Genomic DNA, 26,144 nt, shown 5'->3' on the forward strand with positions numbered 1-26,144 from the left:
CAGCCAGGAGGAGGTCCCGCCTCCCGTGACGTCGCGCCCGCGGATTGGCCGGCGTTGGGGGCCCGGGCCTCGACCGTAGTCGAGCGGGAACTGGAGAGCGGGTGGTCGCCATGACGGGCTTTGGGGCCCCGCGTCTCCGACGCGGCCGGCCGTTTGTCGGCTGGCCTGCACCCGGCGTCCCGCTGCTGCTTCAGTGTCTGCTTGGGACCCTGGCCAACAAACTCAACGTGCCGCAGGTGTTGCTCCCCTTCGGCCGGGAGCCAGGCCGCGTGCCCTTCCTGCTGGAGGCGCAGCGGGGCTGCTACACCTGGTGAGGGGCGGGGTCCCCGAGACTTCGCGCCCGCCTCGGCCCTGCAGGGGTGGACGGGCTTCCCTCGACGAGGATGCCACCGCAGCGCCTTGTGGCCGTTGGCCTGCAGGGCCTTTCCTGTGGGGCACCTCTGGGGCGGGAGGCGTCCCCGCACGGCCTGAGGAGATGTCCGGGGGGCGGGGCTCGGGGTTGGGAGTGGGGGTCCTCACCGACGGATAAGCTGGGGCTTTCTTCCCGAGGGGCCTCGGGACACCGCTCACGGCCTTGTGGGGTGAGTTCCTGCGCCCCCATTTCACCGAGGAGCGAGGTGAGGCCCCGAGACCGTGAAGTGGGGAGACTCGCTTCGGGTGGAGAGGAGGCCTGCCTGGGGGAGAGCTTTGCCGCCTGTGTGAGGGGGTGTTGTGGAGCGTCCTCCACGCGGAGGGGGAGTGGGCGCCGCCGCATCACAGGGCTACATTGCCCTTTCCTGTTTGCCAGGAGAGGCCGTAGGCTTGCGGAGTGTGAGAAGTTCAGCTCCCGCGGTGTGGGTAAGGGGATCGGGCCTGGAAGATGACCCCCTGGGGCGATGCCGGAATCTCACCGTCCAAAGCCAAAGCATTAACTGTTTTATTCTTTAAAGATTTTACTTATTTATTTGGGAGAGAGAGCACAAGCAGGGGGAGCGGCAGAGGGAGAAGCAGACTCTGCTCAGCAGGGAGCCGATCCCTGGGCTGGATCCCAAGACCCCTGGGATCATGACCTGAGGCGAAGGCAGACGCTTAACGACTGAGGGGTCCAGGCGCCCCAAAACATTTTTTTTAATTGTATTTTGAGTTGTACTCACACCTCATAATTTAGGCAGTTTTTCTGTCTTGGCAGCCCAGTTTTAAGATTGGACAAAACTCATTCCTCACAGTATGAGAAATCTGTGTCTCTCATTATTGGAAACACAACATCAGTCCGTTTTTTTTTTTTTTTTAAAGATTTTATTTATTTATTGGAGGGAGAGAGAGCACGTGTGCATGCACAGAGGGAGAGGGAGAAGCAGACTCCCGGCTGAGTAGGGAGCTGGATTTGGGGCTTGATCCCAGGACCCTGAGATCATAACTTGAGCTGAAGGCAGAGGCTTAACCGAGTCACCCAGGCACCCCCATCAATCCTGTTTTTACATACTGAGGGAAGAATGGAACAATCTTATTTTTTAAAGATTTTATTTATTTGAGAGAGCAAGAGCAGGGGGCAGAGGGAGAAGTAAGGCTCCTCGCAGAGTAGAGAGCCCTATGTGGGGCTTGATCCCAGGACCTTGGGATCATGACCTGAGCCAAAAGCAGACGCTTAACAACTGAGCCCCCCGGGCCCCCCTGCAATCTTATTTTAAATATCAAGGGAGGAATATAATACATGTGTAACATTGCACAAGGGATCACTGGGAAAAGGTTCTGATCAGTCTCACTGAAATCTTGTGTCTCTAAGCATGGTTTCTACTTTAAAGAGTGTCATTTAAATACACCAGGTAATGTGTAACATGGAAAAACTATAAGAATCTGTGTTCTCCTGAAAGTTAATTTTAACCCACAGTCTTATTTCAAACTCTTAAGTATTTTATTTTGACAGGCATTCCACCCATCATGATGCAGTAACTGTTGAGCCTTTATATGAAAATGGCACCTTATGTTCTCAAAAAGCTATGCTCATTGCTGAATCTACCCAGCCGATACGCCTCAGCAGTATTATTCTTGCTCGAGAGATAGGTATGTTGAGAGAAAACACATTGTGAAATCGTTCATCTAGAGTAGAATAATCTGATATCTTTATACATGGTTAATACAAATGGTGTTGGCTTCAAATGATAAGTAGAAAAAAAGCAATCTGTAGAATAACCCTAATTGTGGCGTCCTATTCTATGACTTTTTTTTTTTTTTAAGATTTTATTTATTTATTTGACAGAGAGAGACACGGCAAGAGAGAGAACACAAGCAGGGGGAGTGGGAGAGGGAGAAGCAGGCTTCCTGCTGAGCAGGGAGCCCGATGCGGGGCTCAATCCCAGGACCCTGGGACCATGACCTGAGCCGAAGGCAGACACTTAACGACTGAGCCACCCAGGTGCCCCCAACTTTTTTAATATATCTAATACCTGGCGTGGTGCCTGAGACAGAGTAGAAACCCTAGTTTTTTTGAATCCTTGAAGAAAAGAATTATTTATTGGAACTAGCTTAGGTGTTAAGGTCTGAGGTGGGTCTTGAGTAAGGCAAAAGGAACTAAAAAAGCTAGTACTTCTTAAAGTGTGGTCTGTGAACCTGTGTCATCAGCAGCATCACTATTACTTGGAATCCTAGAAATGTAAATCCTTGGAGTGCCTGGCTGTCTCAGTTGGTGGAGCATGCGACTCTTGATCTCTAGGTTGTAAGTTCGAGCCCCACCCTGGGTGTAGAGATTATTTAAATATAAAACCTTGAAGGGAAAAGAGTGTACTTGGTGACCTTTCCGAGTCGTTGGCCGTGCGAGTTGGGGCAGCCTGAGTTGGGGGTCCTGTGCTGAGATGATTCAAAGCCTTGTTAAAAATGTTCGGGTCCCCATGAGGCCCTGCTCTACCCAACTTTACCAGATTTGGGTAGGAATGGAGTTCATGGGCTTCATCGTTTATAAAATCAGGATTGCTGATAAAAGAAGTAAAGCTTTGAAAACTTCGAGTCCTGCACCTGCTCATAGTCATCATTGACCAGCTTTACTTAGAGTACAGATGGAATGTCATTTTGGCTGTAAATCTCAGCAGTCTCTGTTAGGTGGGAACATGGAGCATTGCTGTACACTTGTAGATGTGTTGTTTCCTTTGTGGTGTGAATAAATGTAACTGTGAGATGCCAAAAAGAAAGAAAAATGTAAATTCTCAGACCCCATCTCAGTTCTGCTGAATTAGAATCTCAGGAATGGGCCCAGGGAATTAACAAGCTCTCCAGTGATTCTCATGCATTACTAAAGTCTGGAAGCACTGCACCAGTCTTTTTTAGATTAGAGCAGCTAGAGAAATCCTATTTGTATCCAAAATCAAAGCGAGGCTTTTTGTATCCCAGAGTTTCTGGCACTTCATTGCTACATTGATAGGCCAGAAATACCTGTATAGTTTTATAAATATTTTGATAAATGATACATCTATACTATGTTATTAAAGAGAAGTTAAAGTTGTTTGGTATACCATATTTCATATGATTGAAGATGCCATCTAGTATAAAGCTGTTTTTTTTTTAATGTACCACTAAGATAAACATAGCCAACTAAACTATGCTTTTCTTCGCTTAGAATTTCTATTTTATACCTACAGAAGAACTAAGACTTAATTAGATGGTTATTTTTATTATGTTTCACTCTCATGCCTAATAAAAAGGAAAATATAAATAAAATAAACTGGCTAAGATATTTCTAAAACTACCATAGTGTTTCTGTCTCAGATGAAACACTTTTTCACTGGGAATCATCAATGTCTGTGTTTATCCCCACAATATCTTCCTCTGTGCCAGTAAGACTGTTATGGATGCAGTATTTCTTTCTTTTTTTTTTTTTTTTTAAAGATTTTATTTATTTATTTGACAGAGAGAGACACAGCGAGAGAGGGAACACAAGCAGGGGGAGTGGGAGAGAGAGAAGCAGGCTTCCCGCAGAGCAGGGAGCCCGATGCGGGGCTCGATCCCAGGACCCTGGGATCATGATCTGAGCCGAAGGCAGACGCTTAACGACTGAGCCACCCAGGCGCCCCTGGATGCAGTATTTCTTAAAAGAATCAATTAAAAACAAAACATGTAAAAGCTGGGGCACCTGGCTGGCTCAGTTGGAAGAGTGTGTAACTTTTTTTTTTTTTTTAAGATTTTATTTTTCAGTAATCTCTATACCCAAAGTGGGGCTGGAACTCATAACTCTGAGATCGAGTCACATTCTCCACCAACTGGGCCAGCCAATCGCCCCAAGAGTGTGCAACTCTTGATCTCGGGGTTGTGAGTTTGAGCCCCACATTGGGTATAGAGATTACTTAAGTAAATCAAACTTAAAAAAAACCCTAAAAGCTATAATATTGGGCTCTTAAGTTAGCTTTGCAATTATATGGATATGTTGTGGGTTTTTTTTCTAGTTATGGAAAAGTGCCCGGCACATCTGAGTTACTACCCTTCTCACCCCATCTCCTTAATCATTTGATTCCCAGGAGATTAAAGAGTGTCACTATTGGCCATCAGATTTTCTTCCTGCCACTCATATCCATTCTACAAGTTTTGATGCTGGCCTTTTAATGTTCTCACATATGCAATCAATCACAACTATGTCGTGACTGCTGCCTGGCTGACAGCAAGTGAAAGATGTCATCAGTTATAAGATAAAACTCAATTTCAGAGATGTTAAAATATCAAAAACTGTCTTAGAATCAGTGAAATATGGTATGAGGACTCTCAAAGGTGAGAATATTTGAGGAACATGTCTTACAGGGCAGCTACAATAGATAGAGAAGGTTAGGAAAGAAGAATTGTATTGGTCATGTAAGCAATTTTTAAATGTAATTACTTTTAACTACATGAATTCACTCTGATATCAAAAGATACATTTACACAATTGCTAGGAAAAATGTCAAATCTGGCTCTCAGCTTAATTTCATCTGACTTATAAATATTCCAAAGTTAAGTATCTTTTAAATCAGCTTTCCCAATTTTGCTAGACTCTCAATAATAAATGCCAGTTTCAGTGTCCTACCAGGTAACATTCTCATCTGAGTGGAAAAGAGCACTCTGAAAGGGGGGGGGGGTGGGAGAGGGAGAGGACATTGTGAAAGGGAAGCATATGCCTAAGAGAGATTGTTCATTCATTTGATGAATATTTATTGAAATGCCTAGTAACTGTAAGGTGTCTAAAGATAGAAAGATTTAAGCACTCCATTGGTATTTAGGTACTTAGAATTTTATGATGTTTTTGTCGACACTGTAGTGAAGCAAATTAGTGGCTGTGATGGAGATGATGGATAGAAGTGATAGACTCTAGGGGGCTTGTTTTATTTGGTAAGAATGCTACATTTCTTTTGATTTTTGTTTTGCTTTGACTAGGTGCTACTTCATTTGGTAAAACCTTCAAAGAATATAAAAGGTTATATAGTGAAAAGTAAGCCTTTAATCTTTCTCCAGGAGAGAGTCACTTTTCTGTATCCTTCAGAGGCAGTCTAAATATATGAATATGCCCTTTTTCTAGTGGGAAATCTAGATTTTTAACCTTAGGTAAAGGACAAGTGGAGGAGTTTAGAGATGAAGGCATGATTTTAGCTGACATGGGAGAGGAAGAAAGGGTTTGAATAACTGGATGATTTTGGTGTGGGGTGAGAGGAATATAGAGTGATCAGTACTTACTGTGGTATGCTCAGCATGTTGTTGATGTTCCGTAAATACTTACAGGTTGATTAGTTGCTACAGTGGAATATAATTGTATAAACAAGAGGAGTTGATTTGGAAGCTAGGATAAATATGAGAATCAGGGAAGGCAGGAGATATTTGCCATTTCTGCTCCCTCTCTTTTGCTCCTGGCTCTGCATCCCTTTGGCTCTTGCAATACTGGTTTCATTCTCTTATTTTTTTCTTCTTCCTTCTTCATCTCCCTGGATCAACTCTCGTCCTCTCTATTTCATTCATTTTTCTTTCTTTATTACCTTGCTCCTGTGTGGACCTGAAGTATACCTGAAGTAATATGAACATGTAGATAAGAAAATTCATTATATTATTTAATAAAGTTATTCATTTTTTAGAAGATTTTATTTATTTATTTGACAGAGGGAGAGACAGCGAAAGAGGGAACACAAGCAGGGGGAGTGGGAGAGGGAGAAGCAGGCTTCCCGCTGAGCAGGGAGCCCAATGTGGGGCTCGATCCCAGGACCCCAGGATCACGACCCGAGCCAAAGGCAGCTGCTCAACCGACTGAGCCACCCAGGTGCCCCTAAAGTTATTCATTTTTATCTTTAGAGGTAAGTTGAGCACCTGGGTGGTTCAGTTGGTTAAGTGTCTGACTCTTGATTTTGGCTCAGGTCATGATCTCAGAGTTGTGAGATCGAGCCCCTGTCAGGCTCCGCATGGGCTTGGAGCCTGCTTAAGATTTTCTCTCGCTCCCTCTGCCCCTCCCCTTACCTTTCCTTGTCCAAAAAAAAAAAAACCTGCTTAAAAATTAAAAAAAAAAAAAAAAAGGTAAATTGAAGGTATGGTATTTCTCTTAATCACTCTAAATTTACCTGTAATTCATACAAGGTAATTTTTTTCTTTATGGTCGATGGCCATGTATGGAAAAGCTTATTGCTATTGAAGTGGTCAGATGGGTAGTCTTTGCGTGCACAAGGCTTTTCATATTTTTATGTAAGGTCACAGCTACTTCTGTCCTATGATTGCCCTATGTATTTCTCCACAGAAGAAAAGTATTTAATTTCCTGTTTAATTAGATTATCCAATGCCTAATTATCTAGTATATATTATGTAAGGTCACCCTTCCTTCCTTTGCCATCCTTGGAACACTTCCTTAATAGTATGTTTTACCAGCAGATCCCGTGAGATTTCAGCTTCTCTTGGTTCTTAATGATAGCTCCCATATTTTGGTCTTCATTTCTTTCTTTTTTTTAAGATTTTATTTCTTTATTTGACAGAGAGAGTGAGCACAAGCAGTGGGAGCAGCAGGCAGAGGGAGAAGCAGGCTCCCTGCTGAGCAAGGACCCTGATGCGGGACTTGATCCCAGGACCCTGGGATCATGACCTGAGCTGAAGGCAGACACTTCACCAACTGAGTCACCCAGGCTTCCCATTCTTCATTTCTTTTAACTTCAGGTTCTGTTCAATTAAATATTAAGTAAAAGATTAATCAAGTAAATTTAAAAAATATTTTCTTTTAAAATAATTTTAAATTTACAGAAGCAATGCAAAGATAGTACAAAGAGTTCCCATATACTCTTGACCCAGTTTTCTTTAATATTCCACTAATGTCCTTTTTCTGGTCTAGGATTTAATTCAAGACACCACATTACTAAACTACATTATTGTGTTTCCTTCATCTCCTGTGACTATGACAGTTTCCACCCAGGCATCCCTTCTTTTATGGAATTTTTAAATCGAAGGAAAATGTTCATCAGGTAATATAGGCAAGCGCCCCTCAAAAAAGGCCAAGGAGCATCAAAATATGCTCTATTTCAGGCAAAGCTATACTTCCTTTCACAAGAAACACAAAAACTGACTTAATCATTCTGAAACTATATTTACACTGGGGTTCAACAAATAAGTAAATACACTGTAGATACTGAGTGTCAGGTTTCTCGTTACCAGAGAAAGGAATTACACTGTGGTGTAAGATTAGAACCAAAGATATCACTATGATTTCATGTTTACATTAATATATACACAGAAAAATAGACATAGAAATACAAATATGTGTATATACATATACTTCCTTGCACTGTCTGCTGAGAGGGCCAAGGGACAGTCACAGTACTAGCAGCAAGCACACTAGCAGCAGATCTTGGTTTCTAAATACAGCTCTCTAACAGAAAGAACCAGGACTCCTTGAGGAAATGGCTGGGCGGGAGAAAATACAAGATGGGCCTGGCTCATCTCATAGGGCTAGAAAGTAAGGAAGTACTACAACTAATTACTTAATTAAGATGGGGCAAGCCCAAAGGACATAGGAGTCAACCTGAAAGAGTTCCTAATGGCCAAAGCTAGAAAAACTGGAGTAACAAAATAAATTATGATAGTATTGGATTATAAACCAAAAATAAATATCCATGAGTCAATACTTACATAAATAATGAATAAATAAATAAATGAGAACTTGTTTGTAAGATGTAAGTTACCTTCCTTACAGAAGAATGCTATTAAAGTGTGGAAAGGATTAGGGAAATAGAAAATCACCATCAGAACTCCACAGTAGGGATGCCTGGGTGGCTCAGTTGGTTAAGCGTCTGCCTTCAGCTCAGGTCATGATCCCCGGGTCCTGGGATCGAGCCCCTGCATCAGGCTCCCTGCTCAGCGGGAAGCCTGCTTCTCCCTCTGCATGCCGTTCCCCCTGCTTGTGTGCACTCTCTCTCTCTGACAAATAAATAAATAAATATTTTTTAAAAAGTAAAAAATAAAAATTCCATAAAAGCAGATCCACAGCTAGGAACAGGGTTTACCCTTGATGTCCGTTGGTAATTTTGGGTATTGTAGTGGTAGTTACTTTGCTTTTGTTTCTTGTAGATGTAGCTAAAAGTAAAAAAATATACAGTTATAACAGCAGAATGAGACAGCTATGTAGGCAGTTCTCTAACACATGGTAAATATGAGAGGTGGGGTTATTGTTAAAAGATAGTACAAAACAGTTTTTATTTCATCCTCATTTCATTCTATACTGTTTCTTTTTGTGTTTCTGAAGTTCACTGTGGCTATATTGACCAGAGCTCTGGTTGGGTCTAATACATTGTCACCAGGCTTTTTAACCTCAGAGAGAGAAAAACTTATTGGTAGGACTGACATATGGTTGTCACCCTTTTACTTTCTGAAACAAATACATTAAAAAAAATCTAATGCCATAATTTCATAAAAGAAAAAACTTTAATACTTCAAAGCTCAGATAGAATATAATAATAAAGTATATTCCTTTATTATTTTTTTAAGATTTTATTTTTAAGTAATCTCTACCAGTGTGGGGCTCAAACTCACAACCCCAAGATCAAGAGTTGCATGCTCCACTGACTGACCTAGCCAGGCACCCCTAAAATATATTCCTTCAAAGTGAATACATTTAATTTTATTACTCATTATGTTAAGATTCTTACCTTTCTCATTTTTCCATGGATGAATGAAAATATTATTATAGATCAGTGTTTGAGAATGACTGGTCTGTTGTCTCTTTTTTTTTTTTTTTTAAGATTTTATTTATTTATTCATAAGAGACAGAGAGAGAGAGAGAGAGCCAGAGGGAGAAGCAGGCTCCCCGCTGAGCAGGGAGCCCGATGCGGGACTCGATCCCAGGAGTGTGGGATCATGACCTGAGCCGAAGGCAGACGCTTAACCAACTGAGCCACCCAGGCACCCTGGTCTGTTGTCTCTTATAAACAGACTTTTGAATTTTTCATTATGCTCTTTTCTTCCACAGGTTGAAAGCAACTGTTATAGCCTTTCTTTTTTATAATATAGAATAAGCTTTTGAGTGTTTGAGACATTTAATAGATTCATGACCTATTGAATTAAATTCTAAGTTTTTGGGTTCATCATAGTGACTGACCATGAACTGCGCTGTGATGTTAAGGTTGATGTGATAGACAGCATTGAAATTATATCTCGAACCCGGGAACTCTATGTAGATGATTCACCACTGGAACTGATGGTGAGGGCATTGGATGCTGAAGGTAAGGGACTCAGAAGATTCAACAAAATTACCTAAAATAAAGTAATACTCCTTTGTGTTTAGTACTTGGAAAAAAAGCAACTTGAGAGATAAAAGTAGATTAGAAATAGTATTTATTTTTTTATATGAAGTTCATGTACATGAGGAATTGATAATTATGAGTATGATTCAATGTATTAGCTACATACTTTCATAAAATTTTTCTGCTATATTTAATTATTGGTTATCTCAGAAGTTTTCTTAAATATCCGGAGCTTCTGCTGATGGTCCCTAGATCAGCCATTAAGAACATTTGTGTGGAATTTATTACTAGCTCTGTTTTGGTCAGTCCACTTTCTATAGCCAGGGGAATTATGTGTTAACCTTTGAAAAAAATTTATAATTTTATCTTTCTTGAGACAGATTTTATATTGCTTTTAGTGTACCATATTAATGTGTAATATGGTATTTAAAACATTTAAATTTATTGCCACTTTCTTTGTAAACCATTGTAAATAATAATTTTTTAAATCTGAACAATGAATGTTAGAAATATTCTGGAATCTAGTTTTCATAAAAATTTTTGTTGAAGGGACCAGGATTTAAGGATGCCTGTCAACCCTGAGGTAGACTATATGGTGGCCTTTATGTAGAAGGGTACAGAAAGAGTGGCATAACTTTTGTCAGCCAGAAGTTAATCAGCTTGAGTTTTTTCTGCATTCAGAAAGTTTGTGTAGCAACAGTACTTTTATTGTTTGTGTAGGGATCTTCCTGGTATATGTGTTTTAAATTCTTAATGGTAGTGCTTCTATTTGTTAATGAAGGAGGCCTAAATATAATTTTCTAGGTAGGTTTCTCTTTCTTGTTAAAGATACCTGAATATTTTTGAATATGTGATTCTGTCCTGTCTGCTTTTGGCTTGCTTTATAGGAAATACTTTTAGTAGTTTGGCAGGGATGATGTTTGAGTGGAGCATTGCCCAGGATAACGAAACAGCAAGAGAAGAATTGTCTAGCAAAATTAGGTAACATTGAAACCAAACATAAACCATCTGATTTTGAAGGAGACATCTGCCTTTGGGTGGCACACTGAACAGCAACTATTTGTATGGGCTTTGATAATACTGTTGTCTGGACTTTTTTGGAACAGATAAATTTACCAGGGGGAAATGTCTTTGATAGAATGACATGGTGTGGGTGCAGGTACTTTTATGATTGTTTAATTTGAACCACTGCAGAGGAATTCATGGGCTCAGGACTATACAATTGTTTGAGCCAGGTGTGTCTTCTGGCAGTTCTGTTGTTTATGCCATCTGCACATGCTGGAATACAGTGAGTGGATGATAGTATGAAATTTTGTCTTTAGTACTAAGAAACAGCTCTCACACAGTCCCGAGTTTTAGTACCACACAGTTTTAGCCCGAGGCACATTAAATACTTTTGTTCTATCTAATCCTTATGGAAAACAGATTTTTTTTATTTTTAATTTTTTTAATTTAAATTTTTTTAAAAGATTTTATTTATTTATTTGACAGAGAGACACAGCCAGAGAGGGAACACAAGCAGGGGGAGTGGGAGAGGGAGAAGCAGGCTTCCCGCAGAGCAGGGAGCCCGAAGTGGGGCTCAGTCCCAGGACCCTGAGATCATGACCTGAGCCAAAGGCAGACACTTAACAACTGAGCCACCCAGTCTCCCCAAAACAGATTTTTTTTAAAAAGATTTTATTTATTTATTTGACAGAGAGAGAGAACATGAGCGGGGGGAGGAGCAAGGGGAGAGAGAGAAGCAGACTCCCTGCTGAGCAGGGAGCCTGATGTGGGACTCGATCCCAGAACCCTGGGATCATGACCCGAGCCAAGGCAGATGCTTGACTGACTGAGCCACCCAGGCGCCCATGGAAAACAAATTTTCGGACTTTTTACACTATATAGACATTGAAGAGACTATGTTTAAAGTCTCTTAGGGCCCTTTGGAAGATGACTCATTACTTGATTACACTAGAAACAAACTTTATTTTATCTCTTAAGGATTCTGAAATACTCTGAAGCAGAATATTCTCCCCCAGTGTATATAGCTGAGATGGAAAAAGAAGAGAAACAAGGAGATATGATTTTGGTGTCTGGGATCAGAACTGGTGCTGCTGTTGTAAAAGTTCGAATTTATGAGCCGTTCTATAAGGTAAAAAAGTTTGTGCCATAAACTTTGAAACTTTCATTTAAGGGCCTTTTCCGTGGAAAATACTATTCCTTATATTTATTTATAGTAGAAGCCCTTTAACCTGATATGATTTGGGTCAATAGTTGGTCATTTATTTATTTATTATTTTTTAAAAATTTTATTTATTTATTTGACAGAGACACAGCGAGAGAGGGAACACAAGCAGGGGGAGTGGGAGAGGGAGAAGCAGGCTTCCCGAGGAGCAGGGAGCCCAACACGGGGCTCGATCTCAGAACCCTGGGATCATGACCTGAGCTGAAGGCAGACGCTTAACGACTGAGCCACCCAGGCACCCCAATAGTTGGTCATTTAATTGAAAAGTCATTTGAAGTAGGTAGACATAAAAAAAACTTGTCTTCTTTAAGCCTGTTACTACCTAATTATAATTACACATACAACTGGTGTTTCTCTTAAAATGGGTAAGTGCAGTTTGTTCACCCGTCCTTTGGTGTAGGCCCAAGATGTTTCCTTGACCATGAGCTCACGGATTAGAAACATGTATGCTCACGCTTACACCTGTTGCAGTTCCTACTTTCTTTTTCTTTTTGTTTTCATTTTTCATTTCATTTTATAGTCAAGTGAAAAATTAGACATGTGTGAAGCAATTTGAGTACAGAATTCTGTATTTTTCAAGGATTTTTCCATAATCTTTTACATTTTTCACCTACACCTAACTTTGCTAGCTGTACATTTTAGCAGCTTGCTTTGGCCTTCTTTTCAAAACATTTAAATTTTTTGTAGAAACAACAGCTCTCTTCACACTTGTTTATTTTTTAAGGTAATTATAATTAAAAGTGCAAATGGCATAAGTAGGTTTCAGAAAAATCTATGTCTTTTGGTGAGTGTCTAATTCAAATATCAGGGACGTGGTGTGGACATCACAGAGAACAGCCTACCAGCCTTGTGTCGGGTCAGTCTTCACAACAATCAAGGTGTTCAGCAAGGGTAGAGAGTAGTGGAAAGGGAATTAACTGGAGGCTGGCCAGAAGAATTTCTGTGGCATCCAGTTAAGTCTTTCCTTGCATTTCTACACATGAGCCTTTTTATTTACCAACTCTTCTGCTTTAGGAGCCTTGTCATTTTATATTCTTAGTTTGAGTGACTTAGAAAGTCAGTATAGTATTAAGATTCATAGTCACTTTTTAAGGCTAACTGAAATTATGATTTGTGATTAGGAAAGCATTTTTAAATCTCTGTAAGATATTTTAAAAGAGACTTATAAGAAGTAAACTTTTAACAGGGAAGATAACCTTCAGGATTTTGCCTACGGAACCTAGTTTTTTTCCTTCCTCTTCTAGAAAGTGGCAGCAGCATTGATACGTCTGCTAGTTTTGGAGAATATATTTCTTATACCATCCCATGATATTTATCTCTTAGTAGGAGCATATATTAAATACCGAGTTGCAAAAATGGTGCAGGGAAGAATGACAGGTAAGGTGATTTATCTTTTCCTAAGACTAACATTTCCCAAATCCTTCCTGCTGACAGTAAGAGAAGCAACTCCACCTTATGTATACAAATACTTCTTTGTGTTTTTAGATTTTGTGATAAGTATTCCTTAATTGCTGTACTTGAGATAATACTGGACAGAGATAGTCCCCATGTCTTGAACAGGCGAATGCTTAGCGCCCGTGCCTATAGGCATCTGAATTCTGTTAAAACAACAACCAAATATTTAGTAGATTTTATAGGGCAAGTGATGAAACTTTACCAGAAGGGCTTGAATGATCTTTGCAAAAGTTGTTTCTTGAGAAACTCAGTTCATTAATTGAAAACACTCTGTTGACCCTAGAAGTCCCCCTGAGTTTATAAAGTATGCATTGGCTCCCTTAGCATTGGTCCTTTCCTTTCTTACTTAGTGGGGATCCTTCTTACTACTTTCAATTCACTGGTTTTTAAGAATGCAAGCAATACCAATGATAAACTCACATAGTACCCCCCCAAATGGCTATGTCAAAATTCATCATAGTGTGAAGGAAAGTATAAGCAGATCATACTCTTATTTAGGCCTGCTTCCTGATTTTCCTCTTGTAATCCAACAATACACTGTTGTCCTTTACAACAGTGTAAAAGTGGCTGTTCTTGTTACATTTATGTATCTTTATGTCTTACAGAGGTGGGATTTCCCCTAGAACACTATACACTGGAATTGCAAGACCACAGAGTTGCATGTAACTGGTCTCTTTCTGGGAAAGTGGCTTTGCTGGATGAGAAAAGAGCTATGGTGACTGCTGTCCAACTGGGCCAAACTAACCTTGTCTTTGTCCATAAAAGTATCCTTTTCAAGTTTTAGCTGTCAATCTATGTTTCCTTGAGCATGTGAGACATGTTCCTTGGTAAAGTAATTTGCTAAGATTATACTTATTTGGTATAGGCTTTATTTTTAACAAAGGACTATAAATTATTATAGTCATAATTTCTAGCAGAGGGTAGGTGGGGAAAAGAATAGTTGGAACTTGGTTTCAGTGCTTATTTGCAACCTCAATTAAATCATAAAGAGACTGGGGAAAACAGCTTGAAGAAACTTGTGTGGATTTTATTTAATTTGTTCTTTCCCATTTCCACATGAATAATTGAGAAAAGATGGTATGGTATTGTCTGCAGTAGATGCTTAATTAATATTTGTTAAATTTTTTTTTTTTTTTTTTTAAAGATTTTATTTATTTTTTGACAGAGAGAGACACAGCGAGAGAGGGAACACAAGCAGGGGGAGTAGGAGAGGGAGAAGCAGGCTTCCCGCAGAGCAGGGAGCCCGATGCGGGGCTCGATCCCAGGCCCCTGGGATCATGACCTGAGCCGAAGGCAGACGCTTAACGACTGAGCCACCCAGGCGCCCCAATATTTGTTAAATTGAGTTGAGAATAATTTTTAAAAATTGACTAAACCTGCTCTGTAAGGACTGAACAAAAAGAGAGATTTAGAGCTCTGTTATAGTCAAAGAAAACAAAACAGAATGAAGATTTAAACTCCAGAAAATTGAAATGTTTGGACTCCATTTCTCAATGTTTGATTTTGAAATATTTCCTATTTTTGAATATTTGAACCTGAAAGAAATTAATTCATTTAGCAAATATCTATTACAATCCTACAATATCCTCAACATTGTTCTAAGTGCTGGGGATGTGGACTGCTATTTTACTCAGAGTAGTTAGGGAAGTCTTTTTTGATAAGGCCACTGCAGCAGTGGGTCATGCAGATACCTGGGTGAAAGAGCTCCAGGAAGAGGAAATAGCAATCGCCAAGGTTGTGAAGCAGGAGCATGTCTGGCATGTTTAAAGACGGGCAAAGAAAGCATTGAGGCTGAAGTGCCGAGAATCAGGGGAAAGAAGGAGAGGTGGTAGAGTAGGGGAGGGAGTAAGTTATGTGGCACCTAGTAGGCTAGAAAAGTACAGTATTCCTTGTATAATCATATTAGTTACTATTTATATTACTTGTCTAAAACATATTAAGGAGGGTTTTTGGTCCAAAGTTGTTTGTTTCTTAGTCATTTTAAGGTGCATAGGACATTGGTCAACAGATAGGATGTAGTACCTACAAAACAAACTAAGTCATTCAGTATCTGAGCCCCAGCTGTGTGTCAGGTACTCCCCAAATTCCCCAGGCACACTATATGACCTTTTTTTTTTTTCATATTCTCAGTTCATATTGTTATTTATTCCAAAGTAGTAGATATTAAAATATATTTATCTATTTACATGTCTCCCTTGAGGATATGGATGGTGACTATTCACAATTTCTTCCCACACCTTCCAGCACCATAGTGTCTTCCAGCACCATAGTGGCTGGTGGGTACTGTTCACAGAGATTGGGTAGAGAACCAGAGAAGCAGCAGGTTTAAGGGAAAAGAAAACTAGATTAGTTTTTCACAAGTTAACCTGAAGTACCTGTGGGATAGACATGCCAACAGGTATTTTTATTTTTATTTTTTTAAAGATTTTATTTTATTTATTTGAGAGTGAGACAGCTCACGCCCGAGAGATCATGAAGGAGGGGGAGGGACAGAGGGCCTGGATCATGACCCGAGTGAAGGCAGACACTTAACTGAGCCACTCAGGTGCCCCCAGCAGATATTTTTACTATGCATCTGGAGGAGAAAGATTCAGGATAAAGATAGATATTTGAGAGATCAGTTTGTAGATAGGTGATAGTTGAAGCTGTTGCAGACAAAAATCACTTAGGGAGAGTATATAGAGTGAGAGGAGAAGAGGACCAAAGACTGTGTAATGCCAGCTTTTAAGGTTCATATGGAAAAAGAGGAATTCTTTTTTTTTTTTTTTTTTCAAGATTTTACTTATTTGAGAGAGAGAGAATGAGTAGGGGGGGAGAGGGGCAGAGGCAGAGGGAGAGAATCTTAAGCAGACTCCACACTGAGTGCAGAGCCCACACGGCGGGGCTCAGTCTCATGACCCTGAAATCATGACCTGAGCCGAAATCAAGAGTTGGACACTTAACCTACTGAGCCACTCAGGCACCCCAAGATGTGAGAACTTTTTTAGGAGAAGAGAAACTTGAACATGTCTGTAAGTAAACAGAGAAAGAGCAGAGATATGGGAGAAAGGAGGGTTAGTTGATGATGCAACAAGGTTTCTGAGGGGCAAGAGAAAATGAGATGCAGAACAGATGGAAGGATTAGGTGGAAGATCTCTTATTCTGACAAAGGAGGATTGAATTCGTTTAGAGATCTATCCAGATCTGCTTCCTCATCTGTAAAGTGGAGGGAATGTTGTGTCTCTGAATTTCCTTCTAGCTCTTACATTTTATGAATGTTGTATTAGAGTACATATCAGAACCAAACCTAGACTGGTACAGAGGTGCCTGTACGGTCTCTCCAAGATTTGCTTTAATGACTACATAAAAGTAATTTTTAATTGATATATCAATTGTATATATATCAATAGCTCATTTGGAATATTGAGGCAGTTTTGAAAGTTTGATCCCTCAAGTGGATTAAATATTATTTTACTTCCATTATCACGATGGATTACTGTAGTGGTAAATTGTAATCTAGCACATGACTGAATTACTACAACTCTTAAATTAGTGTACTTTGAATGAGTGTTTTCTTTTTTTTTTTTTAAGATTTTATTTATTTATTTGACAGAGACAGACAGCTAGAGAGGGAACACAAGCAGGGGGAGCTGCAGAGGGAGAAGCAGGCTCCCTGCTGAGCAGGGAGCCCGACAGTGGGGCTCGATCCCAGAACCCTGGGATCACGACCTGAGCCGAAGGCAGACGCTTAATGACTGAGCCACCCAGGCGCCCCATCAACTAGTGATTTTTAAAACTGTTTGCAGAGCCCAAGGCAAATTGCTGGGCTAGATGGCAAGTCATACCCCTCCTCCCTCTTCATCACCACTGTTCATTTCTTTTTTTTTTTTTTAAGATTTTATTTATTTATTTATTTATTTGAGAGAGAGAGAAAGAGAGAAACAGCATGAGAGGGGAGAGGGTCAGAGGGAGAAGCAGGCTCCCCGCTGAGCCAGGAGCCTGATGTGGGACTCGATCCCAGGATTCCAGGATCATGACCTGAGCCGAAGGCAGTCGCTTAACCAACTGAGCCACCCAGGCATCCACCACTGTTCATTTCAACAGCCAGAGTGATGCCACTTTGTCCTGCTTTCCATAATGGGCCCCTTATATAAGAATTTACTTGGAGGAAGAGTTCTACAGCTAAATGAATATTAAAAGCATAGAGCATGATCTTTTTTCTATCATTCCATTTTCCTTAAATTTGAAATTCAAGAATACCTGATTCCTATTATGACTGAGTCCCTCAGACTTTTCTCAGAAGTGTACACATTTAAGTTTTTGCTTTCCAAAGGATAATAAAAGATAGGATTTTTGTTTGTTTCTGTTTGTGCATTTATTATTTTTTTTCTTTGGTAGCTCACATTTCTTTTTTCACCCAACTCTGGTTCATATGATTTCCTTAACCAAAAATTAAGATGTCCATATGCGATCTGTGTCTGGACTCCCAAATTGCACCATATATGTTGTAGAGCCTGGATTTTTAGGTATTTATTTATTTATTTATTTTTAGAGAGAGGTGGGGGAAAGAGGAGCAGAGGGAGAGGGAGAGAGAGAATCTTAAGCAGGCTCCACGCCCAGCACAGAGCCCAACTCGAGCCTCGATCTCAGGACCCTGAGATCATGACTTGAGCTGAAATCAAGAATCATTTGCCCAACCGACAGAGCCACCTAGGCACCCCTGGATTTTTAGGTATTTTCAGAGAATGATTTTCGGAAAGCTGAACAGCTTAAACTATTTCATTAAAATGAGTGCATTAGAAACCAGCGTGCTTCTTGAACCTTTAAATTTAACCTTCCTTTGACATGTTTTCTCACATTGTTATGGTTCCATGCTGTCTGCAAGAGTGAAGCATCTTGAAACAGATTGTGAAAAAATATGAAGACCCATGTGATACAATGTTGGGTTAGAAAAAGAGACTTTATACAAAGAAAAAAGAACACTAATGTCCTTAGGTTATATGAAACTGGTCTGACTGAAAGAAGCTCAAATCTTGCCTGACACATTAGGAATGAGCAATATTGTAGTTTGTTTTCTATACAGATGTAAGTGAGAGTGTTTCTTTATACCTGAGATGAACTAAGTTAAGCCAGGATCTTTAGAATCCCAAATTATTCAATTTGATGGAACTAAAGGATCAACTTTGGAAATCATCTCCATCTATTAGCAAGTTTTGCTCACTGAATAGTTTTTATAAGTTTGTATTTTTTAATTCATTGTAGAAAATGAATGGCCTCTTCTGATATTTTTGTTTCTTGATTTGTGTATAGATTTCACAGTTCAACCTGGAGACCGATGGAGTCTAGAAGTGGGACAGGTGTATGTCATTACAGTAGAAGTGTTTGATAGAAGCAGTACAAAGGTCTATATTTCAGATGTGAGTGTCTCTTTTGTATTCTTCTAGCCCCGTGTATGGATAACTTCTTGAGTGGGCCACCCTTTCTGGCTAGGAAGGCTTTTTTTCTTTTGCTTCCAGACTTTACTTTTAAAGTTACTACTTTATTATGATTATTAACTAGTTCTGTCCTTGAGGAAAGCTAAACTGGAAGTAAAATATATAATTTGGTCAGAATTATATAAAAGAGTTGAAGAGAAGGCCAAAACGCTTTGGAGGATGTCTCATTCTAGGACTCCCTCAGAGCTGGTCACCTGTTTGGCAGTGGTACAAGGAACAGTGGAGTCCCAGACGACAGTGCTGCACTCACCCTCCAGTGCCCTTTTGGGTTTTTTTCCCTGAAAAATGTCAACTTATGGAATGGCAAAAATTATACCAAAATTTATATAAACTTTGACTCTTTCTTTTTGATCACTTGCCGTTAAGTGGATCTCTCAAGTACCATTTTAAAATTACATCTTTCCAATTTAGGATCTCCATGAGAAGAACTAAGGTTTTGTTTTTATTCATCCCCAGAGTGCATAGCCACACTTTTTATTTATTTATTTTTTAATGCTTTGGGATTAAGATGGCTTTAGGGGAAAAACAAACAAACAAACAAACATCTCCTCAGTTTTGTGTTGCTATTGGGCTGATTTTCAGAATCTCAGGATTATGTACCAGTTCCTAAGGGAATACTTTGAAGAGCAGCTCACTACTGTGAATGGATCTTACCATGTGGTAAAAGCCCTGAAAAGTGGTGTTGTGGTGATAAATGCATCCCTGACTTCCATCATTTACCAGGTAGGAATTAAAAGGACAGTCTTTGAATCCCAAGAACACTGATGGGGCTTGGCTGACTTGTTGATTTGTAGGCAGATAAATGGCATGTTCCGGCTTTATCTTTCATAAAAATGAAAAAGAAACTGATAGACAGTATACTTGGTGGTTTACACCTGTGCAGATTTTCTGCTGCAGTCTTTGTTATTGCTCACGTCTGCATTTGTGGTCATTGTGCATATATACCATTTGAAGTTCCTTTAAAAAATTATTTCATGTGCACATTTCCATGTGTTGTCAGGCTTACATAGAGTACTTTCTAGTCGAAAATCCAAAGGGTTAATATATCAATTTATTTAACCATGCCATTAACAATGAACTTTTTGCATTATTTCCATTTTTCACTCTTGTAAATGCCATAACTGAGTTTCTTTGTACAATTATTTTTCTTTTGGTTAATTTTCATATGGTATAATGTCAGAAATGGAATTACTGGGTAAAAGGATAAAGTATGAATCTGTTTCTACTGTCTCTAAAATGCATGAGTTTCTGGTTTTTAATAGCCTGCCAAATTACTTCCATCTCCCAGACTTCCTTTTTCTCCATGGATCCTTTCATCTGGTTGTTTAAGATAAAACCCCAAGGGTGGTCCTTCCTTCCCATCACCTGCTACATTCAATTCAGTACAATATCGAATGCCGTGTCAGTTCTGAGTATCTCTCAAACCCATTTCTTAGTATCCCCACAGTGTCTTTTTTTTTTTTTTTAAGATTTTATTTATCTATTTGAGAGAATGAGAGAGAGAGAACATGAGCGGAGTGAGGGGCAGAGGGAGAAGCAGACTCCCTGCTGAACAGGGAGCCTGATGTGGGGCTCGATCCCGGGACCCAGGATCATGACCTGAGCTGAAGGCAGACACTTAACCAACTGAGCCACCCAGATGCCCCAAGAAATGAACAGATTTCTATATATTGATTTTGTATTCTGCAACTTTACTGAATTCATTTATCAATTCTGGAAGTTTTTTGATGGAATCTTCCGAGTTTTCTGTATATAGTATCATGTCATCTGCAAATAGTGACAGTTTTACTTCTTCCTTACCAATTTTGATGCCTGTTATTTCTTTTTGTTGTCTGATTGCTGTGGCTATGACTTCTAATACTATATTGAATAAAAGTGGTGAGAGGGGTACGTGGGTGGCTCAGACGGTTAAATGTCTGCCTTTGGCTCAGATCATGATCTCAGGGTCCTGGGATCGAGCCCCACCTCAGGGAGCCTGCTTCTCCCTCTCCCTCTGCTGCTCCCCCTGCTTGTGCTCTCTTGCACGCACTCTCCTGCTCGCGCTGTCTCTCTCTCAGATAAATAAATAAAACCTTGGAAAAAAAAAGTGGTGAGAGTTGACATCCTGGTCTTGTTCCTGAGTTAGGGGAAAAGTTCTCAGTTTTTCCCCATTAAGGATGATGTTAGCTGTGGGTTTTTCATAAACAACCTTTATTATGTTGAGGTATGTTCCCTCTAAACGCACTTTGTTGTGGGTTTTTATCATTAATGGATATTGTACTTTTTCAAATGCTTTTTCTGTGTCTATTGAAATGATCATATGGTTCTTTTTTTTTTTTTTTAAGATTTTTATTTATTTGAGAGAGAGAAAATGAGGGGCTGGGGGAGAGAGAATCCTTAAGCAGACTCCACTGAGCATGGGGCTTGACGTGGGGCTCAATCACACCACCCTAAGATTATAACCTGGCTGAAATCAAGAGTCACACACTTAACTGACTGAGCTACCCGGGCACCCCTCATTATTACTGAACTATAGTAGGTGTGTTTCTTTAATGAATAGGAACATTTATTTACTTCTTTTATAGAAAGAAACTGGTTGAGTAATTCATTAGCACACCATTTTGCTGATGCTTTGAATATAAATGGATTATAAAAACAGTCCTTATAAAATCTATTTTGCTCCTTTTTTTCTGCTCTTATAGAATAAAAATATTCAGCCTATAAAATTTCCAATCATACATCAGCAAGAAGTGAAGATTTATTTTCCCATCAAGCTTACACCCAACTTTCTGGCATTTCCTCATCATCCTATGGGAATATTATATCGGTATAAAGTACAGGTATGGTGTCCTATTATATGAGGATTTACAAAGAGATAAGTCAGTTTCTCTGTTAATTTATTGAAATTTGGTTAATGTTAATTTTTATTTCCCCCTGATCCTAATAATATAATTCAGTTTCTGGTGATAACTAAGTCATGTTCTTGAATACTATCATCATAACAAGACTTGCTGTACTCTCTCTCTTCCTCATATCCCTTACTTGTGACTTTTGTAAAGTTTTTGTCAAGCTCCCTTGTGCTCTTTTTGACATTTTGTGATACTGCCAATTACATAACCTCCTTTCAGTTTCCCTTGCCCATTTAGCTACTTTACTATAGCATCACAGTTTCTTTTTCTTTTTATTTATTTATTTATTTATTTGAGAGAGACAGAGATAGCGAGAGCAGGAACATAAGCAGCGGGAGTGGGAGGGGGAGAGCAGGCCTCCCGCCGAGGAGGGAGCCCGATGTGGGACTCGATCCCAGGACCCTGGGATCATGACCTGAGCCGAAGGCAGATGCTTAACGACTGAGCCACCCAGGCGCCCTTACAGTTTCTTTTTTTTTTAAAGTTTTATTTATTTAAGTAATCTCTACACCCCACGTGGGGCTCAAACTCACGACCCCAATGGGCGCCTGGGTGGCTCAGTTGGTTAAGCGACTGCCTTCGGCTCAGGTCATGATCCTGGAGTCCCGGGATCGAGTCCCACATCGGGCTCCCTGCTCAGCGGGGGGTCTGCTTCTCCCTCTGACCCTCTTCCCTGTCGTGCTCTCTGTCTCTCATTCTCTCTCTCAAATATATAAATAAAATCTTAAAAAAAAAAAAAAAAAAACTCACGACCCCAAGATGAAGGGTCACATGCTCTTTCGACTGAGCTGACCAGACACCCCAGCATCACAGCTTCTTAATATGTCCAGAAATAATTTGTTATATAGTTTTATTATTATCTTATTATTTATTTTTAAGATTTTATTTATGTATTTGAGAGAGACAGAGAGAGTATGAGCTGAGAGAGGGAGAAGCAGACTCCCTGTTGAGCAGGGAGCCCAGTGCAGGGCTTGATCCCAGAACTCTGGGATCATGACCTGAGCCCAAGGCAGACGCTTAACTGACTGAGCCACCCAGGCACCTTATTTATTTCTTCTTTCTTTTTTTTTAAAGATTTTATTAATTTATTTGACAGAGAGAGACACAGCGAGAAAGGGAACACAAGCAGGGGGAGTGGGAGAGGGAGAAGCAGGCCTCCCGCCGTGCAGGGAGCCCGATGTGGGGCTCGATCCCAGGATCCCGGGATCATGACCCGAGCCGAAGGCAGACACCTAACGACTGAGCCACCCAGGCGCCCCTATTTCTTATTTCTTATTTCACCAGATTTTACATCTTTACTTAAATTCCATTTTCCTCCTTTGGCAGTTAAATATAAAGTTGTATTTTTTCACAGGTAGAGGGTGGCAGTGGCAACTTCACTTGGACCTCTTCTAATGAAACAGTGGCCATGGTGACCACTAAAGGAGTGGTGACTGCAGGTCAGGTCAGGGGGAACAGTACTGTTTTGGCCCGAGATGTACAAAATCCCTTTCGATATGGAGAAATTAAGGTAAACAACTCTCCAAAGAACCTTATTATAACCCCTGAGACATTGCTGTCTAAATTTAAGTACAGAACATGTTTAAAAAATCTTTCTAGTCCAAATTGGGTATTTGAAAATGATGCTCAAATTCAGTCTGGAAGTTCATCTTCCTTAAATATTCCTGGACCTGTGTTGAATCCTGCTTCACTTAATAGTGAGTTACTGAATGGGTGTTTTTGTTTCCTTGTCTCTAAAATGGGGATAATGATAATATCTACCTCAAAGTGTTATTGTCAGAATTAAATGAGATAATGTTTTACCTCGATGCTTGGAATATATTTAATACTTAATATTATTTATTTTTGTTATTATGTTTTGTCATTATCATATATATGACCTTCATAGTAACTTTATTTCTGATCTCATATTTGTTTGTCAATCTGTTTCTAAAGATTGAAAACTCCTTTTCACTATATTATATAACCACATTACTGTTTTTCCCCCACTTCTAATATATGTTCATGTATGTTGTTCTCTGAAAAACTGAGTGTTTTATTATCATCCGGTTAACATTTCCTGCGTGCCCTTCAGACATTTACCAGCACACCAGGTATCACAGGGCATTCACAGAAACATAACACATCATCTCTGCTTTAAAGAATCTAAATTCTGATGGGACATCGAGTCACATGAAGTTAAGTAACACTTTAAGGAAATGATGTGAGTTATTTTAAAGCAGTATATGGTTGAGAGCTACTTAAATTGTATAGTAAAAGTATTATTTATAAAATAAAAATCCTTTGGGGCACCTGGGTGGCTCAATTGGTTGAGCGGCTGCCTTCAGCTCAGGTCATGGTCCCAGGGTCCTGGGATCGAGTCCCGCGTCGGGCTCCCTGCTCAGCGAGGAGCCTGCTTCTCCCTCTGCCTCTCCCTCTGCCTGCCACTCTGCCTACTTGTGCTCTCTCTGTGTCTCTGTCAAATGGATAAATAAAATCTTAAAAATAAAATAAAATAAAAATCCTTGTAGATGTGACTAATCAGAGACTATTATGAAGAAATGAGAACTTGAACAAGACTTTGAAAGATAGAGCCAAACTAAGACCTAAGAGTCACAGTCAACCTGCTGTTTTTTTGATAAAGTTTTATCAGAACACAACTGACCTCATTCATTTATACATGGTCTCTAGCCACTTTCAAGCCACAACTACACAGTTGGGGGTTGCCACAGAAACCATGTGGTCCCCAAAGCCTAAAATATTTGCTCTCTGGCCTTTTCCAGAAAACATTTGCTGATCCCCTACTGTAGACCAATACAGGTTTTTTTAAGGTTAATAATATTGTAAATCTTGTGTTTAGAAAGTATCTTTTTTTTTTCTGTCAGACAACAACTGTATTTTTTAAAAAAAGGAAGGAACAGAAGATAATTGCTGGTGTTGTATACTAGTAGACTAAAATCAACTGATAGAGAAAGGAAGGCAAAGTGTCCAGTGAAGCCTGAACTAGTAATATGGTATTGAGAATAGAGAGAAAGGGAAAATGGAGGGTTATTTTGGAGGTAGACATAGTCAGATTTGATGCCCAGTGGGTTGGGGAAAAGTGAAGGATTTATTTATTTATTAAAGATTTTATTTATTTTTTTGACAGAGACACAGCGAGAGAGGGAACACAAGCAGAGGGAGTGGGAGAAGGAGAACAGGCTTCCTGCCGAGCAGGGAGCCCGATGCGGGGCTCGATCCCAGGACCCCGAGATCATGACCTGAGCCGAAGGCAGATGCTTAATGACTGCGCTACCCAGGTGCCCCAACAGTGAAGGATTTAGATACAGGCATTTCTAACTTTGGCAGCTAGGTGGATAGAAAACACAGGAAAAGGAAAAAGAGGAAGATGATGAATTCAGTTTTGGATACATTCAGTGTGATTCACCTGTGGAGCATCTGGGTGAATGGTGGTAATTGGAAATAGGGCTCTGAAGTACAACTGAAAGATTAGAAAAAGTTCCAAAGATTTAGAATTATCAGTATATGGTTGGTCATTGAAGTTCTGGAACTGGTTAAGATTTCCCGGGAAGAGCATGTAGTCAGAAGAGAAGATAGACTCTGAGTACTATGTGTCATTATAAGGGACATAGGCAGAACAAGATGAACTAGCAGAAGAAGCATAGAAAGTGACAGAAAAAAACTGTCCCTTTGGGCTGCCATAACAAAATACCACAGACCAGGTGGAATATAAACAGAAATGTATTTATCACAGTTTTGGAGGCTGGCAAATCCAAAATCATGGCACTAGCAGATTTGGTGTCTGGTGAGGGAAAATTCCTGATTCATGGAAGACTGTCTTTTTGCTGTATCCTCACATGGTGAAGGGCTAGGGAGCTCTTTGGGGTCTCTTGAATAAAGGCACTAATTTCATTTATGACCTAATCACCTCCCAAAGGCCTCACCTCCTAAAACCATCACATTGGGGGATTAGGATTTCAATATAGGAATTTGAGGGGGGACACAAACATTCAATCTATAGCAAAGACAAAAGATTTTTTTTTTTTTTAAAGATGTCAAGAGAAAGGAAGTGCTCTGTATCTGAAGTCAGCAAACTTTGTAAAGGGCGAGATAGTAAATATGTTAGTGTTTGTAGACCACATATATACTCTCCTATTCTTCTTTGTTGTTGTTTATTTTAAAACCTTTTAAGAATGTAAAAACCCTTCTTCACGTAAAAAACTAAGAGAATTGGGCACTAGCCATCATTTGCCACACTCCTGCTGTTTGGTGTTAGATGCTTTAGAGGAATCAGTTGATGAAGGAAGGAAACGAGTGACATGCTCAGCACCCACCCCCCAACACACACTTGGTATATGATACATATTTTTGTATTTAAAACATACATATATGTTTATGTATGTATGTCTTTAAATATTTAAGGAATGTG

General features: G+C 39.9%; 1 protein-coding gene and 1 pseudogene across 2 annotated transcripts in view; both read left to right on the plus strand.

The window, feature by feature from the left end:
- Positions 1-33: 33 nt before the first annotated feature.
- The window catches only part of NUP210L (nucleoporin 210 like), an 80,782-nt gene continuing 54,671 nt past the window's right edge, over positions 34-26,144 (plus strand). For both annotated transcript variants that reach the window (XM_036086758.2, XM_078078625.1), the window contains exons 1-12: positions 34-310; positions 1,904-2,040; positions 9,540-9,671; positions 10,580-10,673; positions 11,676-11,826; positions 13,164-13,296; positions 13,980-14,138; positions 17,811-17,879; positions 18,664-18,770; positions 19,431-19,571; positions 21,530-21,667; positions 23,091-23,246. In XM_036086758.2, coding sequence (XP_035942651.2) covers positions 111-310; positions 1,904-2,040; positions 9,540-9,671; positions 10,580-10,673; positions 11,676-11,826; positions 13,164-13,296; positions 13,980-14,138; positions 17,811-17,879; positions 18,664-18,770; positions 19,431-19,571; positions 21,530-21,667; positions 23,091-23,246 — 1,617 coding nt within the window. In that variant the 5' untranslated portion in view covers positions 34-110. The remainder of the gene's footprint in view (positions 311-1,903; positions 2,041-9,539; positions 9,672-10,579; positions 10,674-11,675; positions 11,827-13,163; positions 13,297-13,979; positions 14,139-17,810; positions 17,880-18,663; positions 18,771-19,430; positions 19,572-21,529; positions 21,668-23,090; positions 23,247-26,144) is intronic.
- Positions 2,814-3,055, plus strand: LOC118532338 (ATP synthase F(0) complex subunit j, mitochondrial pseudogene; annotated as a pseudogene).

The sequence above is a fragment of the Halichoerus grypus genome, chromosome 7 (genome assembly GCF_964656455.1).
Source record: "Halichoerus grypus chromosome 7, mHalGry1.hap1.1, whole genome shotgun sequence".
NCBI classification, from domain to species: domain Eukaryota; kingdom Metazoa; phylum Chordata; class Mammalia; order Carnivora; family Phocidae; genus Halichoerus; species Halichoerus grypus.